Source organism: Heterocephalus glaber, unplaced genomic scaffold (genome assembly GCF_053883595.1).
Source record: "Heterocephalus glaber isolate CG9 unplaced genomic scaffold, H.glaber_assembly_v1.0 deba00001472, whole genome shotgun sequence".
NCBI lineage: Eukaryota > Metazoa > Chordata > Mammalia > Rodentia > Bathyergidae > Heterocephalus > Heterocephalus glaber.
Window position 1 is genome coordinate 5,175,790 of NW_028258315.1, and position 27,387 is coordinate 5,203,176.

Genomic DNA, 27,387 nt, shown 5'->3' on the forward strand with positions numbered 1-27,387 from the left:
TTTACTATTTTTTAATTTATTTTGGCTACGTGGTTATTATTGAGGTGAACTAGTCTTCAAGTCCCTACATAACCCACACATATGTGGTTTTCAAAAATCAAGTGTTTGGTGCTTGCTTTGAAAGCATAGGTATGAACTCCCTTTCCAAGGCCTAACCCTTTTATCTTAGGGAGAACCAGCAGTGACACTAAGTGCATTTATTTATTTATCTGTAGTAATGGACGAGTCGTATTTTGGCCGCTTTAATGAGAGAGATAAACAAAACAGAGTCGGAACACACGTGTCTGTTGCTCACCAGGGTGAAGTTCCCCAAGTGAGAGCCACCTGGCAGTGGGTGGCAGGGAAGAAACTGCTTTGGAAGTTAAATGCCAACGCCCTAATGAGGCTTGCCCATAGGAATCAGGAGGGGCAGTGTTCCCATGGCAGGACTGTGCTTGTCACACTGTGCTGCGATTCTTTTGTTTACAGCTATGTCTTTGGTCCTATGCTTAAGTTCCAACATGAGACCTATCATAACTTAACCATCTCCCTCTCTGCCTTAACACCGTACTGTGTATAGCAGGTGTTCAATACCTGTTGATCAAATGAATGAATGATTAACTCCGCAGAGAGAGATGCCTTTCACAGCACGTATCAGAGAGATTCTGGACCCACTAAGTCACCCAGGCATACTTTTCAGGAGACACAAGATTCCTACCACTCTGTCTTCTACCTGGGAAAAAGCAAAGGAATGCTTATTAATAACAGACCATGTGGCAAATGCCTAATTGGCTTCTGGTGGGGGGAATTCTGAGGAAACAAAACTGGAAACTGGTACTAATAGGGCTAGCAGTGAAATGGGAGGGGGCATAACCGAGCACTGTGGCATCAAGAGATGCCAGGGAAGAGACAAAAACCACAGGGGTGAACTGACAAAGGACAGGGAACCAGGAAAGGAGGACAAGTACCTGGACTGAAGGACTGAATGGGAAAGACAGGAAAAATTAATTCTAATTTTAAAAAGTAAAGATAGAAAAATTTGGCAAACTGAAAGTGAAAAAGAAAGAGGAAAATTTTTTTTTAAAAAAAGGAATGTACAGAAAACCAAGAAGTCTTTTGGCTTACAATTCCTCATCCTTAAAGGCTTCTATAATCTTTTCCCTCTGCTATTCAACATTTTCTTAAATTTCTTCTTTTCCTAGAAGTCTTTTAACAGCCTAAAAGAAAACATTGTGTGTGTGTGTGTGTGTGTGTGTGTGTGTGTGTGTGGCTAGAGATGGAACCCGGCCCCTCCTATAATAGAAATGTAAAAGTAGAAGGAACTTCAGCAGTCATCATACTCTTTCATTTAACACGTGATAAATCGAGGGCCAGAGGATGGCAGTTACTTCCCTGTAGACACATTATCAGATCTTTTGGAACCTGATGCCAAAATCACACTGCCTATATTTCTAGTACCATGTTCATGTCAACAGATACTTGTTTCCTGCTCCCACTTCTCCAAACATTTGACTGTCACTGAAACTGAAAAAAACAAGTCATTTTTAAGTAAAACTATAAACATTTCTATGTGAAAGAATAAGCAATAGGCCTGGGAGGAACGGAGGCTGTTTTTTTCAGTATTGCTGTACTTCCAAGATCTAGCCCAAGGTCAGGCACAAAGTGGTCTTCAGTAGAGTTTTGTTGGATGAGTGGGTAGCGGGTGGATGGATGCATGGATGGATGGGTAGACAGATGGATAGGTGGATGGATAAATGGGTGGGTAGATGGATGAATGGATGGATAATTAGGTCGATGCGTGGGTGGGTGGATGTGCTCTATATTGCCATCATTATCCAGCTATTTATCAAATGGACTTATAATGTTTTCTGGCTCTAGGAGGTATCTGAATTCAACTTGCATGTGCATATGGGCAAAGATCCCAGATTGTTTTAAAGAGTGCTCAGTCAGTATTGATCTAATAAATAAATGAGACCATGGCATTCTCAAGTAAGTTATAATCTTGTTGGAAACATAAGTCGGGGGCAAGTAGAAGTGATTAACAATACAGGAAAATTGGCCTCTGAGTAGGGGCTCCATGGAGGTTAATTGACTAATTGTCAGCTTGAATGGGAACGCCCACCGGAATGGAGTCAGCGTGGTTCTGGGCATGGAAGACCCGCAGAAGGAGGCTTGTTGTGGGAATGGTGTAAAAGGAGAATGGGAGGGAAGATTCCAGCTGATCTTCCTTGGAGGAGCTTCACTGTGGCTGCGTTTCTTTGGAGAAATGTTGGCAGTTTTCCTTCACAAGAGCTTTGGCTGTTTTCTCCTTGGAGGAAGCTTCAATCCTCATCTTCATCTTGGACGTCATCTCCTGGGTTCCAATGTAGAGCCCTCAGCCCTCTGGCTCAGACCCTTCAGCCTTTTGGCATAGACACTGCAGCTTCCAGCACTGGCCCTTGGGCCTTTCTGGTGCAGATCCTTCGGTCTCCTGGTGCAGACTTGCACGAGATGTTGCCGTCAGCTCCAGGCCCTGACTGGAGCCTTCGGGTCTCCAGTGTGCAGACAGACGTTTTGCACTCTTCTACATCTGACTCTAGTAATCATTGGCTAATACAGGCTCTATCATTTCTTTTCTAAACGGTGTCCCTTTTGAGAGTGAAAGGGGACTTATTAATACAAGACGATAGGAGCCAACTGGACCATATGGTCAAGGTAGATAAAGCGAGTTCAAATGAAAGGGTTAAAATTTCCATTTGTTTGGGGAGCCCATGGGCCTTTCTACATGCTGTGTCCATGACCTGGAACATTTTCTTCTCATTCCTAATTACTATCCAGTCTTCTTAAGATTAATGAATACGATGTATTAAAATGAGTATAACAACTATGCATAGATGTTAAGGGCCAGAAAAGAATTGAAGGGATTTCTATAAATGCTGTAAGTTTGTAGACATGAGTTTATCACTTAAAAAAAAAAACAGACATACTTTTCTAGAGTTCTTAATTCCAGATATTTGGCCTGGGCAAATGTTCTTTTTAAATTTTTCATTTTATTATTACATGATTATATTCATTGTAGGGAGTTGATATACGTACATTACACAATTTAATTCTTTTTACACTCTCTTCTTCCCTCCCTCCATATATTGATCCCTTTTGCAAAAGATCTATTTCCTATTATATAGTTTTTATTTTGCTCTTTAGTTTATTTATATTTTGGATGCAATAGTTAAGCTTGTGTGCCTGATTTATTTCACTTAACATTATGGTCTCAAGATGCATCCATTTTCCTACAAATGACTCAAATTTATCATTCTTTTTAACAGAATAGTACTCCATTGTGTATAAGTATCACATTTACTGTATCCGTTCATGATGGACATGTAGGCCACTTCCCAGATTTAGCAGGTATGAACTGTGCTGCTGTAAACATGGGTATGCATGGATCACTTTAATATGATGTAGTTAACTCTTTGGGGGAGATATCTAGAAAGGGAATATCTGAGTCAAATTTTAGTTTTCTGAGGAATCTCCATACTGATTTCCATGGTGGTTGTACTACATTATCCTCCCACCAATAATATAGAAGGGTTCTTTTTTCCCTGCAGCCTCAGCAGCATTGGTTATTATTTGATTTCTTGATGGTAGCCATTTTTTCTGAAGTAATATAGAATTTCAGTGTTACATTTCTCTAATGGTCAGAGATATGGAACATTTTTTCATGTGTTTGTTTGTTGGCCTTTGGTATTTCTTCTTGACAAAATTCTTTTTAATGGTCTAATGAGTGTAGCTCAGAATTTTTTTAATGATAGAAATGTTGCTAAGAAGAGTAGCTTGATATACAATGTGTCCCACAGATGAACAATGCCACCATCGCCTACCATCTGTCTGTTGAAGTACACATTCTCAGGTCCCATCCCAGACCTAGGGAGTGGCTATTGGCCTGTAAATGAGGCCCTCCAGTGATTTGTAGGCACATCAAAGTTTGAGAAGTATTGGTTTTTACCACATTAATTCTTTCAAAAGAGTAGAATTTATTAAACATTCAAACACACTTTTTCTACCTTGCTCCTGTTCTCCTTTATAACATGTATTCAAATATGAAAAGAAAAATAAATCAAAAGTATTCAGAATGCACTTCCTTTTGCTTTTAATCCATTTAAGTGTCTAGAACTTTAATGATGATAATGAGGAGGACCTGGAGTTACAGAGCGTGGGCACGCACACCCTATTCCCACAGAGGCGTTCTCTCTCCAGGGGTAAAGGTGGGAAACAAACTCAAATCCACAGGACAAACTACTCCAATCTGCACCAGACCAGCTTTTAACTTTATCCAACCAGTTTTGCTTTTAAAACTCTCAAGGGGAGGGGAGGGTCATGACAGAAGGAAAAACCATACTTGGGAATGCAAAGTATTCCAGGAAATCTTCTCTTTCCTTCATTGTAAATATTTAACAAAAGGCTTTATCTTGAAAGAATAAAGTCAAAGAAATATTAACATGCAATGGGGTTGCCTTGTTCATCTTGCCTGTTCCTGTTTTCCCAGCTCTGGGCCCAGCATGAACTTGGTAACCCTGGGCAAAGCCATAGCTGCATGCCAGCCTACACTGCATCTCTATTTTTGCTGGCTTCTCCACTCTCCAACATGTGTTGCTGCACATGTGACCCAGTGAATCAATCCCCTGTAGAATGAAACAGTAATGACCTTGGGGCAATTAGCACAGGGACGGCAGAGCTTCTTGGCAGGCTCTTCCTGTGTTAATATTCTCCAAGAGACTCCTGGTGGGTGCTCTTGAGAATTCCATTACTGCCATCACCGAGGAGGGTGGGAATAGCAGGGATAGAGATCAGGCCCTTCCCCTTCCTTCCCAGGATAAATGTTGTGAAGGGCAATGAGGGGCCTGCTAGTGCCTTTAAATAAAGGTCTTTTATGGCTCTTTAAAGCTGTAAGTCATTCAGTCACAGTCTCTTTTGCCTGCTGGCATGACAACTTTAAAAATTTACATTTCTGAACTTGTACTTTAACAGGCTTTCATCATCACTTCAGGGAAGATTTAAGTAGGAGAAATCTGGATGCTATTGACTAAGTGCCCTCCTGGGGATCTCCTAACACAACCCGCTGCCCTGCCTCCTAGGATTTCACATTCCAAAAAGGATAGGGGAACCCAACCCGTTACTCTGAAAGGCTGGATGGACAAGGTATTTCAGAGTGAAAATTATGGATCCTAGCTCCCCCAAAAGGTTTTAGAGCCCACTCCTCCTTTTTTTGGCCATTGTCTATAAAATGAGGATTTTTACCTGTCATACTTCATAATGTGGCAATGGGAGCCTGCATTTAAAAATTCTCTCAGGTTGGGGATAGAGCTCCGAGGTACAGTACATGCTTAGCACTGGTGAAGCCCTGGGTTCAATACCAAGCACCACCACACACACCCCAAAACCTGGTTCATGCCTACAAACTAAAATAATACATATATCCTTAATTATCTCTCTTTTATCTTACACTGAGAAAATGGGCTCAAAGGAATCTTATGGTGACTAGACAAGAGCTCCCTGAGAGTACTCACCCACATACACGTTAGCGTTCCATTACTGTAGCCAAATACCTCAGCTAATCACCTTCTGAAGAGGAAAGGTTTATTTTAACCCACAATGGTCAGTGGTTCTGTTGCTTTGGGGCCTGTGGTAAAGCAGGCACATCATGGCAGGAATGAAAGCACAACAAAGAAAGCCGCTCACCTCGCGGTGGCCCAGAAGTGAAAGAAAGGAAGAGGCTGGGATCCCAGTATCCCCTTCCAGGCCCCGCCCCCAGTGACCTCACTTCCACCTGCTAGGCCCCACTTTCTGAAAGTTCCACCCACTTCCCATAGCACCATGGGTTGGGAACCAGTCCTTCAAAATATGGACCTCTGGGGCCGGGGATTTAGCTCAGTGGTTCCACCGCCTGCCTCGCAAGAGCAAGGAGGCAAGTTCGATCCCCGGTACCAAAAAAAAACCATGGACCTCTGAGAAACACTTACCCAAACCATATCAGTAATTTTCCTTAGAAAACCTTGTCCTTTTCCCTTGGGCCATCAGTAAGCAAAGTGCACACCCACCCTGACAACACAGAATACCTGCACACTATGCTCTCGCTAGAAAATACTATTCTGAACTCCTGCTCTCCAATCCCTTAGCAAAATACTAATTTTTTTTTTAACCTGGCAGTTATTTAATTTGGTTCTTAGTAAGAAATTCAGAACACCAATTTGTGAGGGTACATTCCATTTGTCAGAGCAAAAAGGGATCGGATGTAGACCCGGAGCTGAGGAACAGTTTTGAGTTTTGGTAAAATCTGCGAGTCCACCACTCTCTGATCCACCTTGCGCTGCTCTGAAATCTGGTGTATCTCTCTCTCGGTGTCAAGGATCTCACCCTCCTGGTGTCTGGGCCTCCGCAGCTTCTTCTTTTTGAAGTAAGCAGGAGTGAGGTGTTTGGGGATTTTCACATTGCTGATATCGATTTTGGTGGAGGTGGCAATGACAAGCTTCTGGTGTGTTCTACACAGAGGAACTCGATTGAGGTTAAGAGGCCCAGTCACAAGTAGCAAGCCACTGGCCAGCTGCTTCAGGAAAACCACCCTCTAGCCTCGGTGGCGCCCACTGAGGATGATCAAGTTGGTGCCAGGAGTGTCGCTGGCTCGAAGTTTACTCACGTGCTGACTGAAGGATTTTTTGCTGTGGCTCAACAGCTTTCGGGGCACATCTTCAGCAGGGTAGTACCGAGGCATTTTGCGAAGCTTAACCACCCGGGTACCGCCATTTTTGTCACCACCAACTGGTTTTGTGACAGTAGCAAGAACCTTCTCCTTCTTTTTCTTCTCAACCTTGGATTTAGCAGCCGAGTACTTCCTCTTGTACAAAGCCTTTCTGGAATACGTAGCAGATTGGGAGTATCTACCAATTCCTCTAACCAGGACAGGGTTTCGGCTGCAGTGGGGCTGCCCCTTCTTGGATTTTTTAGCCTTCTTCACATTCTTTTTAACTGTGCCAGTGGCATCAGCCTTCTTGGCTTCAGGTTTCTCGTCTTTAGTACTGGGCTTCTCAGCTTTTTCGCCTGCCATCTTGCAAGATGGGAAAGAGTCAAAATACTAATTTTTGAGAAACAATATTTGTGGAAACGTACACAAATTCTCCATTCTGCTGGATATCTTAAAATTTACCTTTGGATCAAATCTGATCATCAGAGCTCTGTGTATTTAGATCACAGGCATTTGCCTCCTTGTAGAACTGATTTGACTGAATGGTGCTTACATGAAGGGATGCTATTGCACTCAAGTCCAAGAAATGCATTCTTGTGTTTAACCCAAGGATGTGCTGATTGCCTCCTCTGATAGAGTGACAGATTCCTCTTTATAAATATCTACAGGAGAAATTTCCCTGGGGTTGTAGCTTCAGGAGAACTTTGGTTTTGCTAAAAATAATTTTTATCTTATGACAAAAAATCTCAATAATCTCATTAACTGGGTTATTAGCTTTCCATTATTATAACAAAATACCTGGAGTAATCCACATAAGAGAAAAAATTTATTTTGATTTGTGGTTTCACAGAGTTCACTCCATGGTCTGTTGTCAGAAAGAATATCAGGGTGGAGAGTGTGTGGTGGAGAAAGTTGCTCACCTTATGGCAGTTGCCAGGAAGTGAAGCAGAAAGAGGCGAGGGCTGGGGTCCCAGTATTGCTTTCAAAGTCACGTCACCAGTGACCAGAAGATCTCCCACTGGGCCGCACTTCTTAAAGTCTCGCCACCTCCCACAGTACCAACCTAAGGACCTTTCACATCTGGGCCTCTGAGGGACTCTTCCGATCTGAAGTACAGCACTGAAGCATTTCCCTTTCTGCTCTGGCCACTAGGAAATGTAGAGCTAAATTTATTTAGCAAATGGATTGTATTGCTCTATGATAATCTTATCCTTGGCTTTAATTTTCTTACTCCTTTTTCCCTTTGACAGTTTATTTTATCTTTTTGATTGCCTGTATTTTGTAAGCCATCATGTTTCAGAAAATCAGTTGGTGCCTGGTGTGGTAGCTCATCTTCATTCTCCCAGGACTTAGGAGACTGATGCGGGAGGATGACAAGTTCAAGACCAGCCTGGACTACAGTGAGACACTGTCTCATAAGCAAACAACAATAATAATTATGAAATAAATTGTGGAAAGTTCATAAATTTTAGTTGAATTGAGTTCCTAACATCATTTCCCAGTGAAGCTTTGATTCAAAGTTTTTAAGCAAGACGCAGGTATAGCTCAATGGTACAGCACTTGCCTCGAATGTAGGAGGCTATGGGTTCCATGCCCAGCGTGGGAAAAAAGAGGTCTTTAATCCAAGTACTTTTAACTCCTGGGTCTTGGCAAAGGTGCTCAGCTATGACTTTTCAGAGGCATACTTAAGTTATGAACATAAACTAATCACATTTCCAAGTCCATAAAGTTGATAAATTTTCATTTTAGAAAATCTAATTTAGCTCCATTAAGATTTCTTAAACTTTCAGCTCAATGTTGAAGAATAAAGAACTTGATTGACATTTAATTCTTAGACTCAGTAACTTGCACTGAAGTAAAATCTCAATCAGTTGTCTTGGATCAGTTAGATCTTGTGACAATTTTCACAAGGAATAGTTGAAGCTTTCTCTTTGGTTTCTGAGCAAACAAATAAAGAATTTAAATTGTAAGAAGAAATAATTGAATATTAAAGAGTGATTTCCCGACAACTTGTATTCACATTTGCATATTAAAATGCTATTACATTATCCTCATAATCTAATGTGGATCTGCTTGGTACTTTAATGCACTACTTATAAACACTGTTAAATCAATATTTGATTAGTTTTCAGGAGAGTCTATCTTTCAAGGTGATAAATACACACTCTTGGAAAATATCCTATAGATTAAATCATTTGCTAAGGTCTTTAAAAAGTTGTTTCAAATCAAAACTACTCTGGAATGTGATGCCTGGAACAGGCCTTACCTGTGATGATTTGTAATGTCTGCTGCTTCTTTCTTGAAATCACATCTCTATTGAGTTTTCTAATATCACATTCTCTTTCTTCCTGTTCCCTCTCTGATAATGCTTTCATCTTGTTAATGATTTGCTGCTGCTCCTCTCGTTCTCTAACTGTGGGCATTCCCCAGCTTCAGCATTCAGGCTGGCAGCTTCTCTCTCACGCTTGCTTTTTTTGCAGTACTGGGCATTGAATCCAGGCCCTCCCATCCGTAACTAATCCTCTTAAAGCATCAATTATCACCCTTAAGAGATGACGCTCCTGTCCTGAATATTCTCATCTCAGATTACGTACTGGACACTTCCACTACCACCTCAACTACATCGTGTCAGCTATCAATAATCACTGGTAAATTTGTTCAAGTGGTACCTAAGACTTAGCAATAACAAGATAAATCTCCTTTATTGATTGTATACTGCCTGCTACATCAGGTGATTTAAAAAGAAAATCTCTTTTAAGACTCTGAGCCATCCTAGAGAAATGGGTTTTATCACCTTTACCTATTATGAAATTGGGAATAAGAGAGGTTAAAAATAATAATGTGGAAAAATAAAACTTACCTTGGTCTCACAGCAGCTTGAAATAATAAAATTTGAACTTTTCTGTCAAATTAAGCTGCCTCTCAAAACTTATATCTAAAATTAAATTCTTTTTTTACATTGTATATAACAATCTTTTACTTCTTAGGTCTCTATTTCTATCTGCGGTGCCATAATTCTCCTAATATAGAAGTTTGAAACTTTAGATATTTCTTTGGCTCTTCCCTCTTCTTTATTACTCTTTATATCAAATCCATCAGTAAGTCCTGTAGTATTGCTTCCTCCTAATTTTCCTTTCTTACTTCCCTTGCTTCGCACACTATTAACGCCTCCCATGAACTGCTGTCCTCTTCTGCCTTTAGCTCTTGTGCACACCCTTCTTCCCTAGGGAATAGTGAGGGACCATGCAAGGGCAGCCATTTCCCAGTAGTTTAGCTGATCAGAGACTCCGACGGCAGCATCTAAGGTCCTGAGCCTGACCATCGAGGCTCTGCAGCCACACATGCATTTCACTCCAGTCTCCGGCTCTCTCTGCATTGCCTGGGGTGGGGATTTTTGCCCACATCGTCTTTCTTCTCTTGAAACATTCTTCTCTCTGTCTTTCCCTGAAAATGACCAACTCAAGTTCCTGAGTTGGTTCTTCCATCTCCACCTTCCTCGAAAGTTCACCTGCTTTGTTTACTACTTGCATAACTTTCCACAGCACAATTACATGTTGTCTTGTGGTATAATTAAATTTGTATATGGGGACATATTTTGCCTCCTGATCAATTTTTAAGTTCTTGCAGTGCAAGGATGATCGCTTTCCAACATCTTCTATATCCCTCAGGCATTTGAAATGAGCTATCATGTAATTCACTCTACAAACAATATAGTATTCAAAGAAAGAAAATTACTTTCGTAGGGCAATAGGGTATCATTGATGGCTTTAGAGTTAAGAATATCTGGGGCTGGGATTTAGCTCAGTGGTTCCACTGCCTGCCTCACAAGCACAAGGACCCAAGTTCAATCCCTGGTACCAAAAAAAAAAAGAATTAAGAATATCTGATTCAAGTCTGATCCCCTATGTGAATTCAGTGCTTTCAGGTTCTTCCATAATACAAGGTTACTTGTGTCATGGCCTATTGCAATGTTCATTGCACCTTGAGAACCATCCAGCCAATCTCTGGCTCCTACATACACTAAAAAACAAACTACAATGGTTGTTTGATAACTGAAGACCATCACTGTCAGTTGAGGTCCTATATGAGTGTGGATCATTGATATCTGTATCTGTAACTGATATGGTATCTGTAACTGATATGAATAAATGTACACCATGGTATCCGTAACTGATATGAATAAATGTACAGAATATATGCTCATAGTATTAAGTAACTTTGTTGGCTTTTTTATATTGAAATATATAATTTTAATATTGAAATAGTTCTCCTTGAAAGCAATGATTTCCAAAAGTCTGCAAGAAAATAAGAAAAACTATTCTAATGGTGAAACTAAATAATAAAACTTACAGAATTATTCTGTATTTTGCAATTATCTCCTATGTTTGATATGGTTGAAAATCCTTTTGTTTATGAAACAATAGTGACAATAAATCATAGGGGACAGTGGTTGTAGTTTCTATTGTTGCTCTAATGTTTTCCCTTAAAAAGCAGAAAGTAGGCGGGGGATTTAGCTCAGTGGTTTCGCCGCCTACTGCGCAAGCGGGAGGACCCAAGTTCAATCCCCGGCCCTGGTACCAAAAAAAAAGGCAGAAAGTTGTCAAACTGATGATGATTTGCACAATGGTTTTGACAATGTTACACGTGCATGTTACCCCAACTGCTTGGGACTCCTAATCTAACTCAAGCTCTTTGCTTTGAAGTTGAGAATTGTTTGATTTACAGAAGTTAAATGGCTGGTTCAGGGTCACCTAGCTCATACTGCAGACCTGATGTGATAATTCAACTCTATTAAGTCTCTGTGCATCATTCTTTAAGTGAATGACTGTCTTTTCTACAAAAGGAAAGAAGAATCTACTTTCCATATGACAGCTGAAGAAAAGGCATTATATAAATTTTATTCAATCATAACAATTTTACTAAAATACTCCCAGAGAATGGCTTTGTCACTAAATGGAAGAAATCGATGGTAGGTGAAATAACATCAGAGATTTTTTTATAGTTTTTCTGAAGTTTTCACTTCTAAAGTTTTAATTTTATTTTTTCCATTTATTTTCAAAGAAAATTTACTTTTATTAAAAGTATCTTTGTATAGACAAAAACTCTGGAAAACACAGAACTACAAAAAGAAATAAAAATGATCTATGTACAGAGAAATAATTGGTGATATTTTAGGATATTTCTGCTAGATATTTTTTGTTTCTATTTTTACATAGTTGAAATTATACTGATATGCCTTTACATTTCCTAATTCTTTATTTTACTTCTGTGTCTTATTTTTTTTTAATGTAATATTTACACATTCTAAAGCTCAGAAAGAACAAACAAGTATAAAGGGACTCCTTCTGATACTCTTCAGTCACCTCATTTTCTTTCCTAATGAAAATGAGTATGTCTTCTTCTTAAAATTTTTCTTATGTGTTTTCTTCCATACATATTTTACACACTGTGGTCAAACTCTTTAGATTAATATTAAAACATATATATTTCTCCATCTCATTTAAAATCTCATAAACATCTGCTTTAAGGGCTACTAGTTTACTGTATAGATATACCATAATTTATTTAGTTGTGCTTATCTATAAGACATTTAAAATGCTTTCAATTTTTTATTTTTAGCAACTCTTCAGATCCTAGCCCTTAAACGGAAAGAGCTTATTGATCTTTTACTTTTGAAACTTTAGGACCAATAACTAAAAATAACTTTTCCACAAATCACTTTTCTTGGACAAATTATCCCTGTTTTACTTTACCCCAATTATCGAAAGCAAGTCTATTGTTTCTTCTGCTGACGGTAGACAGTCAACCTGGGGGTCGGAATAGCTTTTCCCCCACTGAACCGACCTCAGCTGGATAGCCAATCTTCTTGTACTCAAGAAAGAATATGCTCTCACTTAGGGTCCCATGAACATTGGTGGTAGAAATGCAGTACTGACCGGCTGGTGTTTGACCTCATCATCATGGAGGACTGGTGCTTGACCTCATCATCATGGCGGACTCTTGTGTCCTGTGTTGTCTAAATCCCCTTTGGGGGCCTTCTTGCTAAAGCAGAGCAGCGGCGATGCATCCAAACACAAGCAAGGACAAAGAGAGAGAACAGCATAGCAATACAAAAAAAGAAAGAAATGATGATCCAAGTAGAAAACATACCCAAGAATAAATGAACGTTTATGCTGCTTTCAGAGGACTATGCAGTTGACAGGCTCAGCAGTAAATGCTGAAAGCATCAGTTCTTTTTAGATTGGTCAGAAAAAAGTTTGCCTCACTTAGAGGAATATTCGTGGATTTGGCAAGGAACAGAGAAAGGACAGGAAGCTTCAGCAAAGCAAAGGAGAGGCTATTTCTGGCCTAGAGGAAGGTATATGTAAAAGTAAGCTATTCCGAGTGAGAAATCTGGACCTAAACTAGGAGAAAATTAGCATAAAGGGACAGAAGAAGCTTGACAAGAAAGGAAAATTCTCGGTTGAAAGATCTGTAGTAAAGGGGTGAAAATATGGGCTTCATGTAGATGGAAACTTGACTTTCAGAAAAACAGACGAATCAGTAAGGCTTTGCCCCACACTTTTTTCTGGCGTTCTCTCCCAAACAGCCCATCTCCCAGCTCCATCCCACCCCAAACTAAAGTCTGTTGGCAATGCTCCATTCCTTGATGTGGAAATATTAACATGTTCACAATTTATTAAATGTTATGCAACTGTAGACCCAACCTACCCTTCTGATTTCATTTCCAACTATGTTATCATACTGGTCTAAGACTCTCTTTCATAGAAATGTTCAAAGTAGCTGTGGCAAAACTAATGTTTGCTCCCAACCATTTTATACACTTCCTAAAAACTCTTTCCACAACATGACGGCTAATTTAAGACAAGCTCTGAGGGGCAGATGAAGACCCAGATTGAGCGCTCCCCAGTTACAGTTAAGATAAATCCACCTTTAAATAGATCTTCTCAAAGCTGTGTCTCAAATTCAATGCAGGAATGTTAAGCACCGTGGGTGGGTCTGCTGCAGAAATACTTTTTGGTGCAAGTGCTCTTCCCCACGAAGCTGACTGTGAAGACTTACATGATGCTAGCTGAGGTCCCAGGGACCTTCCGCTCTAGCCAGCAATCTAGGCAGTGCTTGCATTGTATCTGTGGCTCTGGTCCCATTCTTCAGTCGTTGTTCTCAACTCACTTCCTTGCTGTAAAATGAGGATAACAATGCTCACTTTACAGAACTGTTGTAAAAGGTAAATCCAGTTTCTGGTAATGGCAGACTAAATAAGTCAGAGTAACTTTTCTGCTGAGTATGATCAGAAAAGTAGGGAGAAAACCATATTTAAAAAATCTAGTTCAAGGCACTGGAAGGCTAATAAGATACTGAGCAAACTCAGCCAAAAGAAGGAAGCTTGGGTGCCCACGGGGTTGAGCTGGGTGCAAAGCTAAAGGGTGGAGAGACCAGGAGTTTGAGCTGCAGTTCTAAAAGCCACAGAGGTGGAAGGCTGTCAGTGTAAAACTCTGAAGGACCTCAGGGAAGAGGATAATTCAGACGTAAGCATCCCAAGAGACTACAGCTCAGCTTTGAATAGTCCCCACCCACAAACTTGCTTTTAGGTGACCTGTGTTTGAGCAGGTAGGCAGCTGGTAAAAGTGAACATAAATCTGCTTTGGAGGACAGTAACAGCATCTCAGACCCCAAACATTTCTACAGTTTCACACATACAATATCTGACACACAATAAAAAGAAATCTGATACATAGGAGTAAAACAATATGAACTGGAATCAGTAGTAATATCAGACAACAGTAACAGATTCACAAAGCCTACAGATAACAGAGTTTGGGACACCAACTTCAAAATAACCGTATTAGTAAGGTCAAGGGATGGAAAAACAAACAAGATTGAGAATTTCAACCAAGAACAGCAATAGAAAGTAAATAGATACTCTGGATTAGAGAACACAATAAACAAAAAATTTAAGAGCAGATAAGATGCAATGAAAAAGAGAATTAGTAAATTAAAAGATCAGAAGGAAGTTCCCAGAGTGCAGTAGAACGTAAGAATAGAAAAATCAGAAAAAATAGTAAAGCACATGGAACTACCATGCAAAGTTCTAATACACATTCACTAGAAGCCCAGGAGGGAAGAGGAGACTAGGGTGGCCTTAATATTAAGAGATAATTTTCCAAACTGGTAAAAAAAAAAAATTAATCTGTAGATTCACTAAGTCCTTCAAGCAGTTCGAGTAGTCCTTCAAGTAGTTCTTCAAGCAGCAGGAAAATGATTCCAAAACGGAAGTTGGGGTACAGTAAAAAATGAAGGGCAGCCAGGGATGTGGCTCAGTGGTGCCTTACCTACCTGGTAAGCACAAGGTCCTAAGTTTGATTTCTGGAACTGGGGAGAGAAAAGAAAAGAAAAAGGAAAAAAAAAATGAAGGGCAATAAAAATGACAAAATATGTAGGTAATCTAAGTAATACTGACTGTATAAACCAATAACTATAATGACTTTGGCATTTAAAATAGAGAACTAAAATACAAAACAAAAATGAGGACCGAACATTGAATAAGAGGTGCTAGAGACAGGGACAATAGGACATGAAAAAGATGGTGTCGACGTTTAATTTTCTTGCATTATCCAGGATGAGGCTGCAACTATTGTTATTATACTTAACCATACTTACTTATTATACTTAGTTGAGAAAAAAGGAAAAAGAACATATGGCTTTTAAGGTAATCATGAGAAAAAAATTTAAGTAATTACTTTAAATGTAAATAAACTAAATTCCCCAATGCAAAGACAAAAGATTCTCAAAATTGGTTAAAAATTAAATTGCTAACCGTAAGACACATATAAAATATGGGGATCCAGAAAGTTTAAAAATACAAATCTGGAGAAAAATGTTAATTATCACATTCAAAAAAAAAATCAAAAGAAATTGGTTGTAGGTATCTTAATATAAAACAAAGTAGACTTAATGTAAAAAACATTATTAGTGTCTATATAATGACAAAATACTTGCTTTACCAGGTAAATACAATAATTTTAAACTTATAACTATGTGTCAAGTAACATAGTTTAAAAATACATAAAGCAGGAGCTGGGGATTTAGCTCAGTGGCACCACACCTGCCTCTCAAGCGGAAAGTCCTGAGTTCGATCCCTGGTACCAAAAAAAACATAAAGCAAAAACAATCTGAACTAAAACAGACATAATTACAATTATAATAGATTTTTAACATACTTGTTCATAACTTGTGCATAACACCTGAGCGTATTTGTGACATATATAAAATTTTAATAATATCAAGGGACTGAAATTCTAAAGATTATGGTTTTTGACCACAATGTCATTGCGATAGAAATTTTTAAAGTTTTAAAAAACTAGAAAATTGCTATAATTTAAAATTAAGAGGCAGGGCATGGTAGTGTATACCTGAAATGCTGGCAATCAGGAGGATTGTCAAGAGTTCAAGGCCAGCCTGGGCTACATAGTGAGTTCAAGACCAGCCTGAAGTACATAGCAAGACCCTGTATCAAAAACCTAAATAAATAAATGAATAAATAAGATTAAGAAATATACTTTTAATAATCCATGACAGAAAAAGAAGCCACAATGGAAATTAGAATATATTTTGAAGTAAATGATAATAAAAATACAAAATACTATGACTTGTTTATAAGTTTAAGTGCATGCATTTGAAAAAAACCGAAGATTAATAAACAAAATCATCTTAAGAAATTAGAAAGGGCCGGGGATTTAGATCAGTGGTTTTGCTGCTTGCTGCACAAACGCAAGGACCTGAGTTCAATCCCCAGTACCCCCAAAAAAAAAAAGAAAAAGAAAAAAAGAAATTAGAAAAAGAATAAAACTCAAAGAATAAAAACAATTAATAATAGTAGAAGCATAATGAGATAGAAAAAAATCTCAATGTAGATCATCAAAAAAGCCAAGAGTTGGTATTTTCAAAAGACAAATTTATATATCCCTAGTGAGATTGATAACGAAAAAAGAGAGAAATCATGCATGTATTCAAATAACAAAAATGGACATTACTACAGATCCTACAAATATTAAAATTTTATGAAAAATTTGAAATTTTAGATGAAATGGACAAGTTGACACAAGAAGAAATAGAAACCCTGAGTGTTCTCAGCTTAAAGAATTTGAGTCTTTAATGTAAAACCTTCCAACAAGAACTCAGTACTGCAGAAAAAAAGAAAAAAGGATGCTCCAATACTAGAAGGTTTTACAAGAAACACATACAGATAGTATAAGAATAAACAGTGGCATTCATACACAAACTAAAATTTGGAAAAGAGGACACATGATAATTACATGATAATTTCTTTTATGGGTTCTCAATCTTCCTTATGAACATAGATTCAAAATCCTAAGTGTGAGAAAACCAGGAAGGAGGGAGAAAGGAAGGAAGGGACAAGAAAAAAGTGAAAATAGAAGGAAAAAATGGAAACAAAGCATTTGTTCATAGGGAGGGGAGGGAGCTTGAGGGGGAAGGGGATAGAATAAAATTTACTTTAAAATAATGAGGAAATTAAGCTCAGCACTTTATAAAAAGGAAAAGGCATCAAAATCTTATTTGACATAACCTAGAAAAAAGTGTTTGGTTTAAGGTTTTAAATAAAGCCATATAAGCCAACACATTTACAAAATGAAGGAATAAAATCATATGCTAATTTTAGTAGATGTCAAAAACTGATATCCATTTATAAGTTAATAAAAATATCTTTTAGAAAACTAGGATTAGAAAGAAACTCTCTTGCTCTTGATTAAAGATGCCTACAAGATTTCACCAGCAAATAGCGAAATAATTGCAATAAAAAATTAGACAAAACATCCATTATCATTTTTATTTAATGTTATATTGAAGGTCCTAAATGCACTATCAATAAATTTATGGGCATGCTGAGTATGTTCACATCATTAGCAAACCAAGATCACCAAAAATTTATCTTGAAATGATTTAATAAAAAAAATCAAATTCAATACAATAGTACAATAATTCCCTAATTGTTCTGTCCCAATCACCTGTCCTTCAAAGACAAGGTTTAAAAAAATATAGATCTGATTAGAAAGTAAGGAAGTTCTCAAAATATACACCCCATAATGACAGGTGTGAGTCAAAGAAGCCAACGGAAAGGGCTGCCTATCTCCAGAACTGGGACAATCTGAATGAGATAAAGAGTATGGATTATAGTCCGAAGTATAAATTAAATATCCATGAGTCCTACGCTGATATAAATGATTAACAAATGAATAAGTAGGGGAGAAGAGACAATCTCCTATGCAGAAGAATCCCAAATACTTTCGCAGATGTTCTGCTCTCGAGGTGGTGCCTAGGTTCTCACTGTGGGATGCTTATAGGGGCTCCCTTTCAAAGAGGACAGTGTGGAAAGGTGAGAAGGGGGTGTGAGGGTCACTAACTTACAGTGGAGAAATCTCACACGCTGTACTAGAGCCAGATAGTCAAGAGCAACGTCAACAGCGGTAAGAATGCTGACGTGCTGAGAGTGGTACTTCACCTCCGCGGTCTTCCTCCCCCAAACACAAAACTCCAGACTGCAACTACAGGCATTCTGCCTACAGTCTTCTAAATAACTGACTAATACTCTCCAAAACTGTCAAGGTCATCCAATAGAAAGTCTCAAAAATTGCTACAGCCAAGATTAGCCTAAGGAGGTCGGAAGACTAAACATAATGTGTGTCCTGGGTGGACACTGGTACAGAAAAAGAAAATCAGGTAAAAACTAAGGGGGTCTGAAAAAGCATAAACTCTAGTTTAATAATAATGTATCAGGCTGGGGCCATAGCTCAGGGGTGGACCATGTGTTTAGTATGCATGTGGCCCTGGTTCCATGCTGCACACACGTGAACACACACACACATATACACACACAGATAAAAATTATGTATCCGTATCGGTCATTTATTGTGACAAATTTGTAAAGCATACGGGAACTGTCTGTAAATCTCAAAGTTAAAATAAGATAAAGTTTATGAAAAAACATCAACAACTAAATATGCCCTAAATACTGAGTACAATGTGCTATGGTTCCTAATCTCATGAGCTATTGAAAAGTCTGCCAAGCATTGGGCTGGATATGGGGATACTACTGCTCCTAGGCTGGGGATAGGTGCGCAGGCCTCTCTTGTACCCTAAGTATCATTTGTATATTGGGGATTGGCACCTGCTCTCTTGCACGCTAGGCAAGCACTCTACCACAGAGCTATAACCCCAACCTCCGTTGTATTTATTCTTTATGTCTGTTTGAATGTCAAGTATTTCAGTTTCTCAGGATGTTAACTGTAAAGCAATTGTACAGAAGTAAAAATGTCAATTTTTCCTGTGTGTCTACTTAAATGTTTTGGTTTTGGTTTTTGAGACAGGGTCTCACTGTGTAGTTCTGGCTGGTCTTGAACTCACTATGTTGCCCAGGCTGACCTTGAACTCCTGGGGATCCTCCTGCCTCAGCCTCATGAGTGCTGGGATTACAAGCGTGTGCCACAATGGCCAGTTTAAATGTTTTTTGAGACATCAAACTATTTGAAAATAAGTATTCAGCGTTCCTGTTTTACTGGTTCCCAGGGTGTCCCATGTGCCCGTAGGATGCCTGGCACAAGTCCTTGAGGAGAAAGCAGAACCAGCTCATCCCTGGGTGGTCCAGACTCACTGCTTCCAACCGTTTTCCTGACTGGTAATTAAGGGCGTCTCTTCCCTGACAATGTAATGTCTATCTATCCGGATAGATTGTTAGCTGTCTGGGAGCAGGATTAGCAAGAGGCCTGGTGCAGAACCAGTGGGCAGTAAATATTCACTGAATGAAAGCATGACTATAACTTCATGAGGAGAGGTGATGTACGACCGTAATCACAGAATTCTGGGAGGCTGAGGCAGGAGGACAGGAAGTTAAATGCCAGCCTTGGCAACTTAGTGACTTAGGGAACTCCTGTCTCAAAAGACTTTAAAAAGGGCTGGGGATGTAGCTCAATGTGAAGGTCCTAAATTCAATCTCCAGTGTGAAGAAAGAAAGAAAAGAAAGGAAGGGAGGAAGGAGGAAGGAAAGGGAGGACAGAGAAAGGAAAGAAAAGCCACTCAGGCCTTTGAGTTACCTGTACCTGAGCATGAATTTTAGCTTTCCCACTTTGTGTGAATGGAATCAGTAATAGTGCCTATTCCAAAGGCTGCTCTGTGGATGAATGTGCTTGCTTAGGGTTCTTTGTAAATGATGATAATTGTATTAGGTGCATGTTGAATTAAAGAGCTTAATATTTGTAAAGTGTTTATCTAGAACAGTTCCTGGCACAGGGTGAGTGCTTCTTATTTGTGTTTTTCTGATGTTGCTATTGACCAAATTAAATTTCATTCATTTTGTTCAGTCTGTTAGGGATATTACTTGGAAATTCTACATTCTTCAGAAAGAAAAGACCTAAAATATATACTATAAATTCTCATTAGCTCAAAATACATCATTCTGCGATATGTGATAATTCAGAAAGGAACCTGGTCTGAACACCTTTGTAGTATTTATGGGGAAATGATGTGTGCTACAAAAAGATATCATTACAGGGCCAGGGATTTAGCTCAGTGGTGCCGCTGCCTGCCTTGTAAGCGCAAGGACCCAAGTTTGATTCCCGGTACCAAAAAAAAAAAAGATATCATTACATTATTTAAGGAAACCATTTCAAAGCACTTCAACAATGTCATAATATCATTCATGTAGCATTAACAATCCCAAGCTTACAGGGATTTGTCTGACACCTGTCTTTCCAACATTGGCTTTAAATTTTTTAACCTAGCTCAAAATGTAAGACACTAATTTTGCATCATGACCAAGTACACAGTAATATGTGTATATGAATCTATATTTATGCATATATGTGCATGTACTGTATAAATGTGTGTATGTATAATGGAAACAAACTTTACTACATAGCAGTTACCCTTAGTGAAGTGATGAATGCTTTTTCCATTCATTGCATTCTATCCATTCAATTCTGTCTCATTCAAAAAATGCTAGTCAAGCTCTACTAAAAAGATTTAATGAGGGTTGGGGATTTAGCTCACTAGTTCTGCCGCCTGCCCTGCAAGTGCAAGGACCCGAGTTTGATCCCTGGTACCAAAAAAAAAATTTAATGACCGACTATAATGGTTTGAAGCCAGTAGCTTGATAAAAATATACATACATACGTATATATATAAAATATATTCGTGAACTCAGGGCCTTTGTACTGAGCTATACCCCCAGCCCTTTTTTATTTTTTGTAATTTTGAGACAGGATCTTGCTAATTTGCCCTGGCTGGGCTCAAACTCATGATCATCCTGTCTCAGCCTCCTAGAGTGCAGGACTACTGGTGGGCACCATTGCACCGGGCATACTTCTCCTATATCAGTACAAATATCTATTGCTGTGAACCAGCGTAGTCTCAAATGTTAGCCTGCATTGGGACCCCCTGAAGACCTGTTAAATAGGTTGCTGGGCTGCAGCGGGTGAGTGGGTGAGAACTGGCACTTCCCTCCGAGAACTTCCGAGGTGGGGCCCTTGCTACTGGGCTGCAGGCCTCAGAAGACCCACTGCAGACCCAAGAAGCTCTGCTCTGGTCACACTAGGGACTGAAAACAAAGGGAGCCCCATTGCGTGTTTTCATACACCTGTCTGGCTCCAGCTTTACTTTCAAATTCATTCACTCTTTGCCTTAGATTCAACACTCACCTACCTGGATCCTGAGCGAATTCTGGTTTTCCCCGATTTTGGTAGGCCTGTATTGCTATATTCCCTACCAGTCAAACTGTCCACATTCATCTTCTCAGTTGTGGGTCTCTCTCTCTCTCTCTCTCTCTCTATCTCACCAGAGGTTGATGAATTTACTAGGATAGCTTCACTTGTTTGATAAACATAATTAATCATCACAATAATTCAAAGGAAAGTTACCTTTGCTGGTTTTTTGAGAATTCACAATGAATTCGTTACTTCTCTGATATAAAGTTGATCGAAAGGTAGCGGTAGTGTCTTGTAGCTCTTTGCTCTTTATGATTTCTGGTCTCTTCTCTCTCCAGAAGTTGGGGAAATGTACACAGTTATTAATAAGAAAACTACCTTGCTCTTGATCAGTTATTCCAGTTAAAAGAAGGGACAAAAATACACATTACAGGGCCGGGGATTTAGCTCAGTGGTGCCATGCCTGCCTGGCAAGCGCAAGGTCCTGAGTTTGATCGCTGGTACCAGAAAAAAAAATACATATTACAAAGATCTTTTGGATAGAATCACCATCAGCTAAATAAAAAAAGAACTGCAGGTAGATCCAGCTGGGTGTGGAGGAGCATGCCTGTAATCCTAGCAACCTCCTCCCTAGGGCAGGAGGCTGTGGAGTTCACATCCAGCCTGGTCTACATAGTGAGTGTAAGCCCACCTGACATAAACTGCCAGACACAGAGAAATAGAAAGAGATACATAGAAAAAGTTACATTGAGATGACAAAGAAAATGGCCCTTAGCTGTAAATTTCTCGGTTTTGAGCAGTGGTAGTACCTCTGCCTAAGAAGACATTGATGAAATCAAATGTTAAGAAGTCTCAGATTTGCCATCCATAGGGCAAAGAGTTAAATAAATGGTGGTATGTGGCCAGAAAGCAGCAGTGCGGCAGCTGGCCACCGGCTTTGACACGAAAGAAATGATACCCAAGGACCAGGACAGAGAGAGGCAGGGAGAGGCTGCCAGCTGAAATGGGGAAATTGACTATTTGACCAGGGAAGGAAACAGCGGCTGAAACCAGAAATCAGATGTTATTGGTTGGCCAGAAAAGGGCACTGGTATCCAGTTTAAACTCTTGGGGAAGGAAAAACTGGTTGGCTTCAAGTTCAAAGAAGGCCCTCGGATCTGAATTCATCTTATGACTGGTGCTCTGACTCTCTCTTGTGTCTTAGGTTGGATTCGTTCTTACTTTCCTTTGAGTAGATGACTGGGTGAGGGAATTCCAGCAAGTTTTATGAAGTGGGGATCCCATAAGAAGAACAGGATTTAATTTCCTTTTTAGCTTCAGTGTATTTAAACAAACATTGATCTTTTCTTCATCAAAACCACAATTAAATTTTGAGTTTTGGAGCAGGTAGCCAAGATGCTTAGGAGGGTAGGAAGTGCTGAAAGAGGACTCAAGATCAGCAGCTTTTCCCAGACACCCAAATTTAAAATGCTGTTGGCTTGGAGAGTAGTGGTTACTGATTTTTGGCTCCTTTCGTTTTGAAAGCCCCATCCCCCATCCCTCTCCGGCTCCTGGGATTCAAATGTAGATGAAATGCAGATTATTGAGAGAAAGGAAGAGTGACTGGTTTGGCTGTTGAGTGGGAAAGGGGAAGACCTCAAATTTAAGATTGTAGGCACTGCTCTCCTGAAATAGAAAATGGCTGTGATTCCTCATTGGAAGCATGTTACCTTGAGTAGTACTGGTGGTTGATTATCCGTGATTTGGGACCATCCGGAAAAGGAGTAAAATGGATTACATGGTCAGGTAAGAGCTGAAATTTACTGCCAGTAGATGTGTATTGTGATTGTGTGTGTCCGTGTCTCTTGTTGGCCATTTCTATAATCTTCTGAGGTTCATGTACCTTTCTAGTACACAGTATTTATTGTACAGGATGTATTTCTGGTACAGCCTTCCTGATGCGTTTAGGGGATGCGATTTCACTTTTATTCTCAATCCACGAGAAAGTACTTTTGCAGAGCACCCACACGTGTGGTCATGGTAACTACAGCAAAGTGGACAGCTGAGAACTTGGCCAGCTACTTGGACACTGGTTAGCTTCCAGCTGGGTCCTCTGCGGGGCGGAGAGAGGCGGTTGGGGCTGTTTAGATCTGCCTGCCGAGCTTTAGCACAGTCTACCAGGGTTACACTTGGAACATGGACGGCTAACCATTGCCGCATAAATAACCCAACTGAAGATGAAAGGTTTAACGTAAACTCTTTTCTTCCCCCTGGTATTGCCTGGGGATTGAACCGGGGCCTTCACACTGAGCTACATCCCTAGCCCCTTTGATTTCGAGACAGGGTCTCAGTAAGTCGCTAAGCTCCCCACGTTGGGCTCTGAATTTTCGGTCCCCCTGGCTCCCCTTCCCAGAGTGCTGATATTACAAGCGTGGGCCACCGCGCCTGGCGTGAGATTGACTTTTTTGCTTACCTGTGTAAGGTTGCACTCTCCGGGCTGCTCGCCCCTTCTTTCGGATAACTAACTCAGTGTCTGAGTTTGGGCGTTGCCGATGTCCTTCACTGCTCCTTTCTCCTCCCTCTTGGGCAACAGTGGCAGCATTAGAGGCTCTTTAGAGATAAATACATTACAGCACCATTAAGCGTGGCGATCCACCTTGTGAATGCTTAAGCTGTTTTTGAAAGTGGCAGTCTACGCTGAGGGCAGTGGGCAGAAGCCATGCTTTTGCTCGGTCTATCACTGTATCTAGGTTTGTATGGGAGATGTATTTGTTCACTGTATACCGATGGCCCCTTTTATCCTTATTTTTTAATTCTCTGCGTGACTTTAAAAAAAATCATGACCTTCACGTATTTGACCACCTCGTGTTCGTGTGCGCTAACTGCTGTGAGACTTCTGTCTGTAAAGTCCTCGTCTTCGCCTTCAGGGAGCTTACAATTTCTGTGGGTGAATTGGCAGTCTGGAGATAGCTAGCACATGTAGCAAATAGTGCAGATGCTCGGGAGGAAGAGGACAGAATCCGCTGCGCCGTCCGAGGGTCCCGGCTGGAGGCTGATGGGAAGACTGATTCGATTCTTGTACCGGAATCTGATAATGTAGGTAACGGGATTCTCGTGGACGCTGAGATGCGAATTCACTGGGCCACAACTTCCTTGGCTTGAGAATGCAGCCAGGACAGCAGGTCTGAGGGCAGGTCTGGTCGAGGGGGCCAACCAGAGATGGGGTTGGGAGGAACGTTAACTTCGCGAACTGGGAGCGCAGCTGGAGGTGACGTCGGGGCCGGGGACTGCGGGCCCGGAAGGGCTTTGCAGGCGGAGGGAACGGCAGGTCGAGGTGCCCGCCGGAGGGGCGGGATGGGGCGCCCTGGGACTCGGGGCCTGGGCTGCGCGGGTTCCGGGGCGTGGGGCGGGCGGGAAACTCCCCGAGGTCCGCACAGACCGGTCGGGTTTTAGAAAGGAAACCCGGGAGGAGCTGGGCTCGGAGCTGTGGGATGGGATTGAGGAACGCGGTGGCCCTCGAGGAGGCGTGGGGGCCGTGGGGGCCACGCGGGCCGGAGGGCGCCTCGCTCTGCCCAGCACGGGGACGTCCTGACCCGGCGGGCAGCCCGCGCCATCTCGCGTGGGGAGCGGAAGGAGCCCCGCGGCCGACAGCCTCGACCCTGGGAGCCCGGACCCCGAAGTCCCGGCTCCGGACCCCCGGGAGGAAGCCGCCGCCCGGGAGGCGCTCGGGCCGGGCTCCGGGTCTTGGTGGCGGCCGCGGGGAGGTGGCGCGGGGCGGGGGCTCCGCCTGGGGTTCTCCTGCCGCGGGGAGCGGTCGGCCGCCGTCGGGGCTGGGGTCCGTACGCCTGCCGGCCGGCCCGCACACCCCCAGCCCATCTCGGGCCCTTCCCCTCGGCCACCGCCCTCGCCCGCCGGACCCCCCGAGGTCCAGGACCCGCCCTCCCCGGCCGCGAGAGCCCCGGCCCCGGCAGCCCGGGGGGCGGCGCCACGACTAAGCCGACCCCGGCGGGCGGAGGAACTTCGGGGAGCCAGAGCCCCGCCCCTCCCCGCCCACACTCCCCGCCCCGCCGCGCCCGCGGCCCCGCCCACCGGCTCGGCTCCTCCCCTTCCTGCCGGCTCGCTCCCTGCCGCCCGCGCGCCCGGCCCGCAGCGCAGCCACGGCTCCCCGCGCCGCCCCACCCCGCCCCGCCCGGCCCCGCCCCGCCCCTCCCGCGAGGGCGGCCCGAAAACCTGGAGCGCGGGCGGGAGCGCGGCTCGGCCGGCCGGGCGGCCGCACTGGGCATGCTCAGTCGCCAGGGCAGGTTTCTCGGTCGCAAGTAGGAAGCTTTCTGCACTCGGCCGGAGAGGGAGCCGCCGATCCCGCCCCAGCCCGCCCGGCCCCCGCGGCGGGGCGCGATGAGCCGGCGCTCGAGCCCCAGCCGGCCCGCCGGGCAGTGAGCGCGGGCGCCCGGGGCGCGTGGCGCAGCTGCTCCTGCGCACAACCCCGCCGCGCCGGCCGAGTCGCGGCGGAGCGCGAGAGGCGCCCGGGTGCACCGCGCCCGCGCCCGGCGCGAGCAGGAAGCGCAGGCCACGCAGGACCAACTGAAACAAAGTGCGGCCCCGCGCGCGCCCGCCGCCGCCATGGCCTCCGAGGAGCTGTACGAGGTACTCCCCTCCCCCCGCCGCCGCCCCGACGGCGCCGCCCCTCCCCCGCGCGCCCGCAGCCCGGGTGGGCGCTCCACGCGAGACCCGCTGGCCGAGCGCTGCCGCCTCCGCCGCGCCCTGTGGGCGTCGCGGGGCGAGGGCGCCTTCCTGTCCCCTCCGCCCGGCGGGGCTCGCCTTGGGGAGGGTGGGGGCCGCGCGGCCGTCCCTGCGCTCGCCGCCCGCCCGGCGATGCGAATTAGCGCCGGGACGGCCCGGCGGGGACCGCGTGCTGTAAGTGGGGAGCAGCGGCCGGGCCGGGAGTGCGAAGGTAACGCCGCTGCCCGCCGCCGCAGCCTCGCGCGTCTTCGGGAGGGTGCGATCCTGACCCCGCGTTGTGGGCCGTGGCTTTGCCAGCTCCGACTCGGAGTTTGGGAGTTAGCAGTCTGCATCTTCCGCACGTTTTCTCTGGCTCGGTGCAACTTCTGGACGTCTCTCGGAGTAGACTTGGGAGTGCGGTCGTGTGGAAGACTTTCCGCTCTTTGGAATGAAAGAGTCTTGTGGTTCGCGTCTATTTACAAATACACGTTTCTGAGAGATTCGGAACTTCTCGTTGCCCTATAGACGCACTTTAGGGTACGATTAGGGACTTGGGCAGGCGTCTGTCACCCTAGAGCCCCTCACCCCAGTGATCCTGGGAGGTGTCAGCGCCTTGTGTATTGCTGCTGTGGGCCTGCAGTAGCGCCTTGTTGACAACAGCAGCACCACTCCCTCTAGCAACTTTGTTTCTTTGGGGTTGCCTTTGAAAAGCAAGTGATTGCAGAAGTTCCCGGGAGGAGCCGAAGGTTCTTGCCTCTAACATTGCATGTGGTCGGTGCGCTTACTTAGCTGGCGCTGAAAATGTTACGTTTCTGTCAAGCATTCTACACGTTAGCGGTGCCCTGCTGGACTCAAGATCTTGTCTTAGGTCATTTGGGGATGTAAAAGACAAAATCTCCCTCATTCCCCAAATTTCCCACCCACAAAGCAAAGTGTTTTCTGTGGGGAAGGCCCAGGAGTGGCGGCTGGGGCGCTGGAGGTCTTCCCCGCCTCCTCGAGCAGCGGGGAGGTACAGAGTATGAGGTGGCAGGGATTTCACTTTTACCTTAGATCGCTTTTCCGCAGTTTAGTCTTGAGTGTTCACACTTAGATTTGTTTTTGTGATGATAGGTACATAATCAGTTCCATTAGTGTTTGGATGAGAGTAGCACCTTATACATAAGTTGTATCCTGTATGTGTTAAAATGAACCTAAGGACACATTTGCCACTGGTGCGTTATGAAGTAAATGTGGTATTTTTTTCTGTTTACCCTGTATCTTGAGGTTGTTCTATTC

General features: G+C 42.8%; 2 protein-coding genes and 1 pseudogene across 4 annotated transcripts in view; 1 reads left to right on the forward strand and 2 right to left on the reverse strand.

Annotated features, from left to right (window-relative positions):
• Cdyl (chromodomain Y like) overlaps positions 1–27,387 on the forward strand; it is a 210,398-nt gene that overhangs the window by 39,292 nt on the left and 143,719 nt on the right. The window contains exon 1 of one of the 2 annotated variants that reach the window (XM_004847754.4): positions 25,628–26,037. The exons of the other annotated variant lie outside the window; for it this stretch is intronic. Coding sequence (XP_004847811.2) covers positions 26,014–26,037 — 24 coding nt within the window. The 5' untranslated portion in view covers positions 25,628–26,013. Of the gene's footprint in view, positions 1–25,627; positions 26,038–27,387 lie in introns of those variants that run through there. 2 annotated transcript variants of the gene reach the window in all.
• Positions 1,599–13,170, reverse strand: LOC110349791 (large ribosomal subunit protein eL6 pseudogene; annotated as a pseudogene). The gene is made up of 2 exons (XR_015439291.1): positions 12,634–13,170; positions 1,599–8,635 (listed from the first exon to the last, which is right to left on the reverse strand). The product of XR_015439291.1 is annotated as a large ribosomal subunit protein eL6 pseudogene (transcript).
• On the reverse strand, positions 13,748–25,676 carry LOC106007909 (uncharacterized). Its single transcript, XM_087181695.1, has 4 exons — positions 25,479–25,676; positions 24,330–25,384; positions 23,867–24,003; positions 13,748–13,877 (listed from the first exon to the last, which is right to left on the reverse strand). Exons 1-4 carry the CDS (start codon positions 25,674–25,676, stop codon positions 13,867–13,869), a joined length of 1,401 nt encoding a protein of 466 aa, XP_087037821.1. The 3' UTR covers positions 13,748–13,866.

Excerpts from the sequence above, each read along its gene's own strand:
- LOC106007909 (XM_087181695.1), bottom strand. The coding sequence starts at position 25,676 with ATGCCCAGTGCGGCCGCCCGGCCGGCCGAGCCGCGCTCCCGCCCGCGC. Across the intron at positions 25,385-25,478 it reads GGGAGGAGCCGAGCCGGTGG|TCGTGGCGCCGCCCCCCGGG; the intron begins GCGGGGCCGCGG and ends GGGTCGGCTTAG. Across the intron at positions 24,004-24,329 it reads CCAATTCACCCACAGAAATT|AGCCTCTAATGCTGCCACTG; the intron begins GTAAGCTCCCTG and ends TTATCTCTAAAG.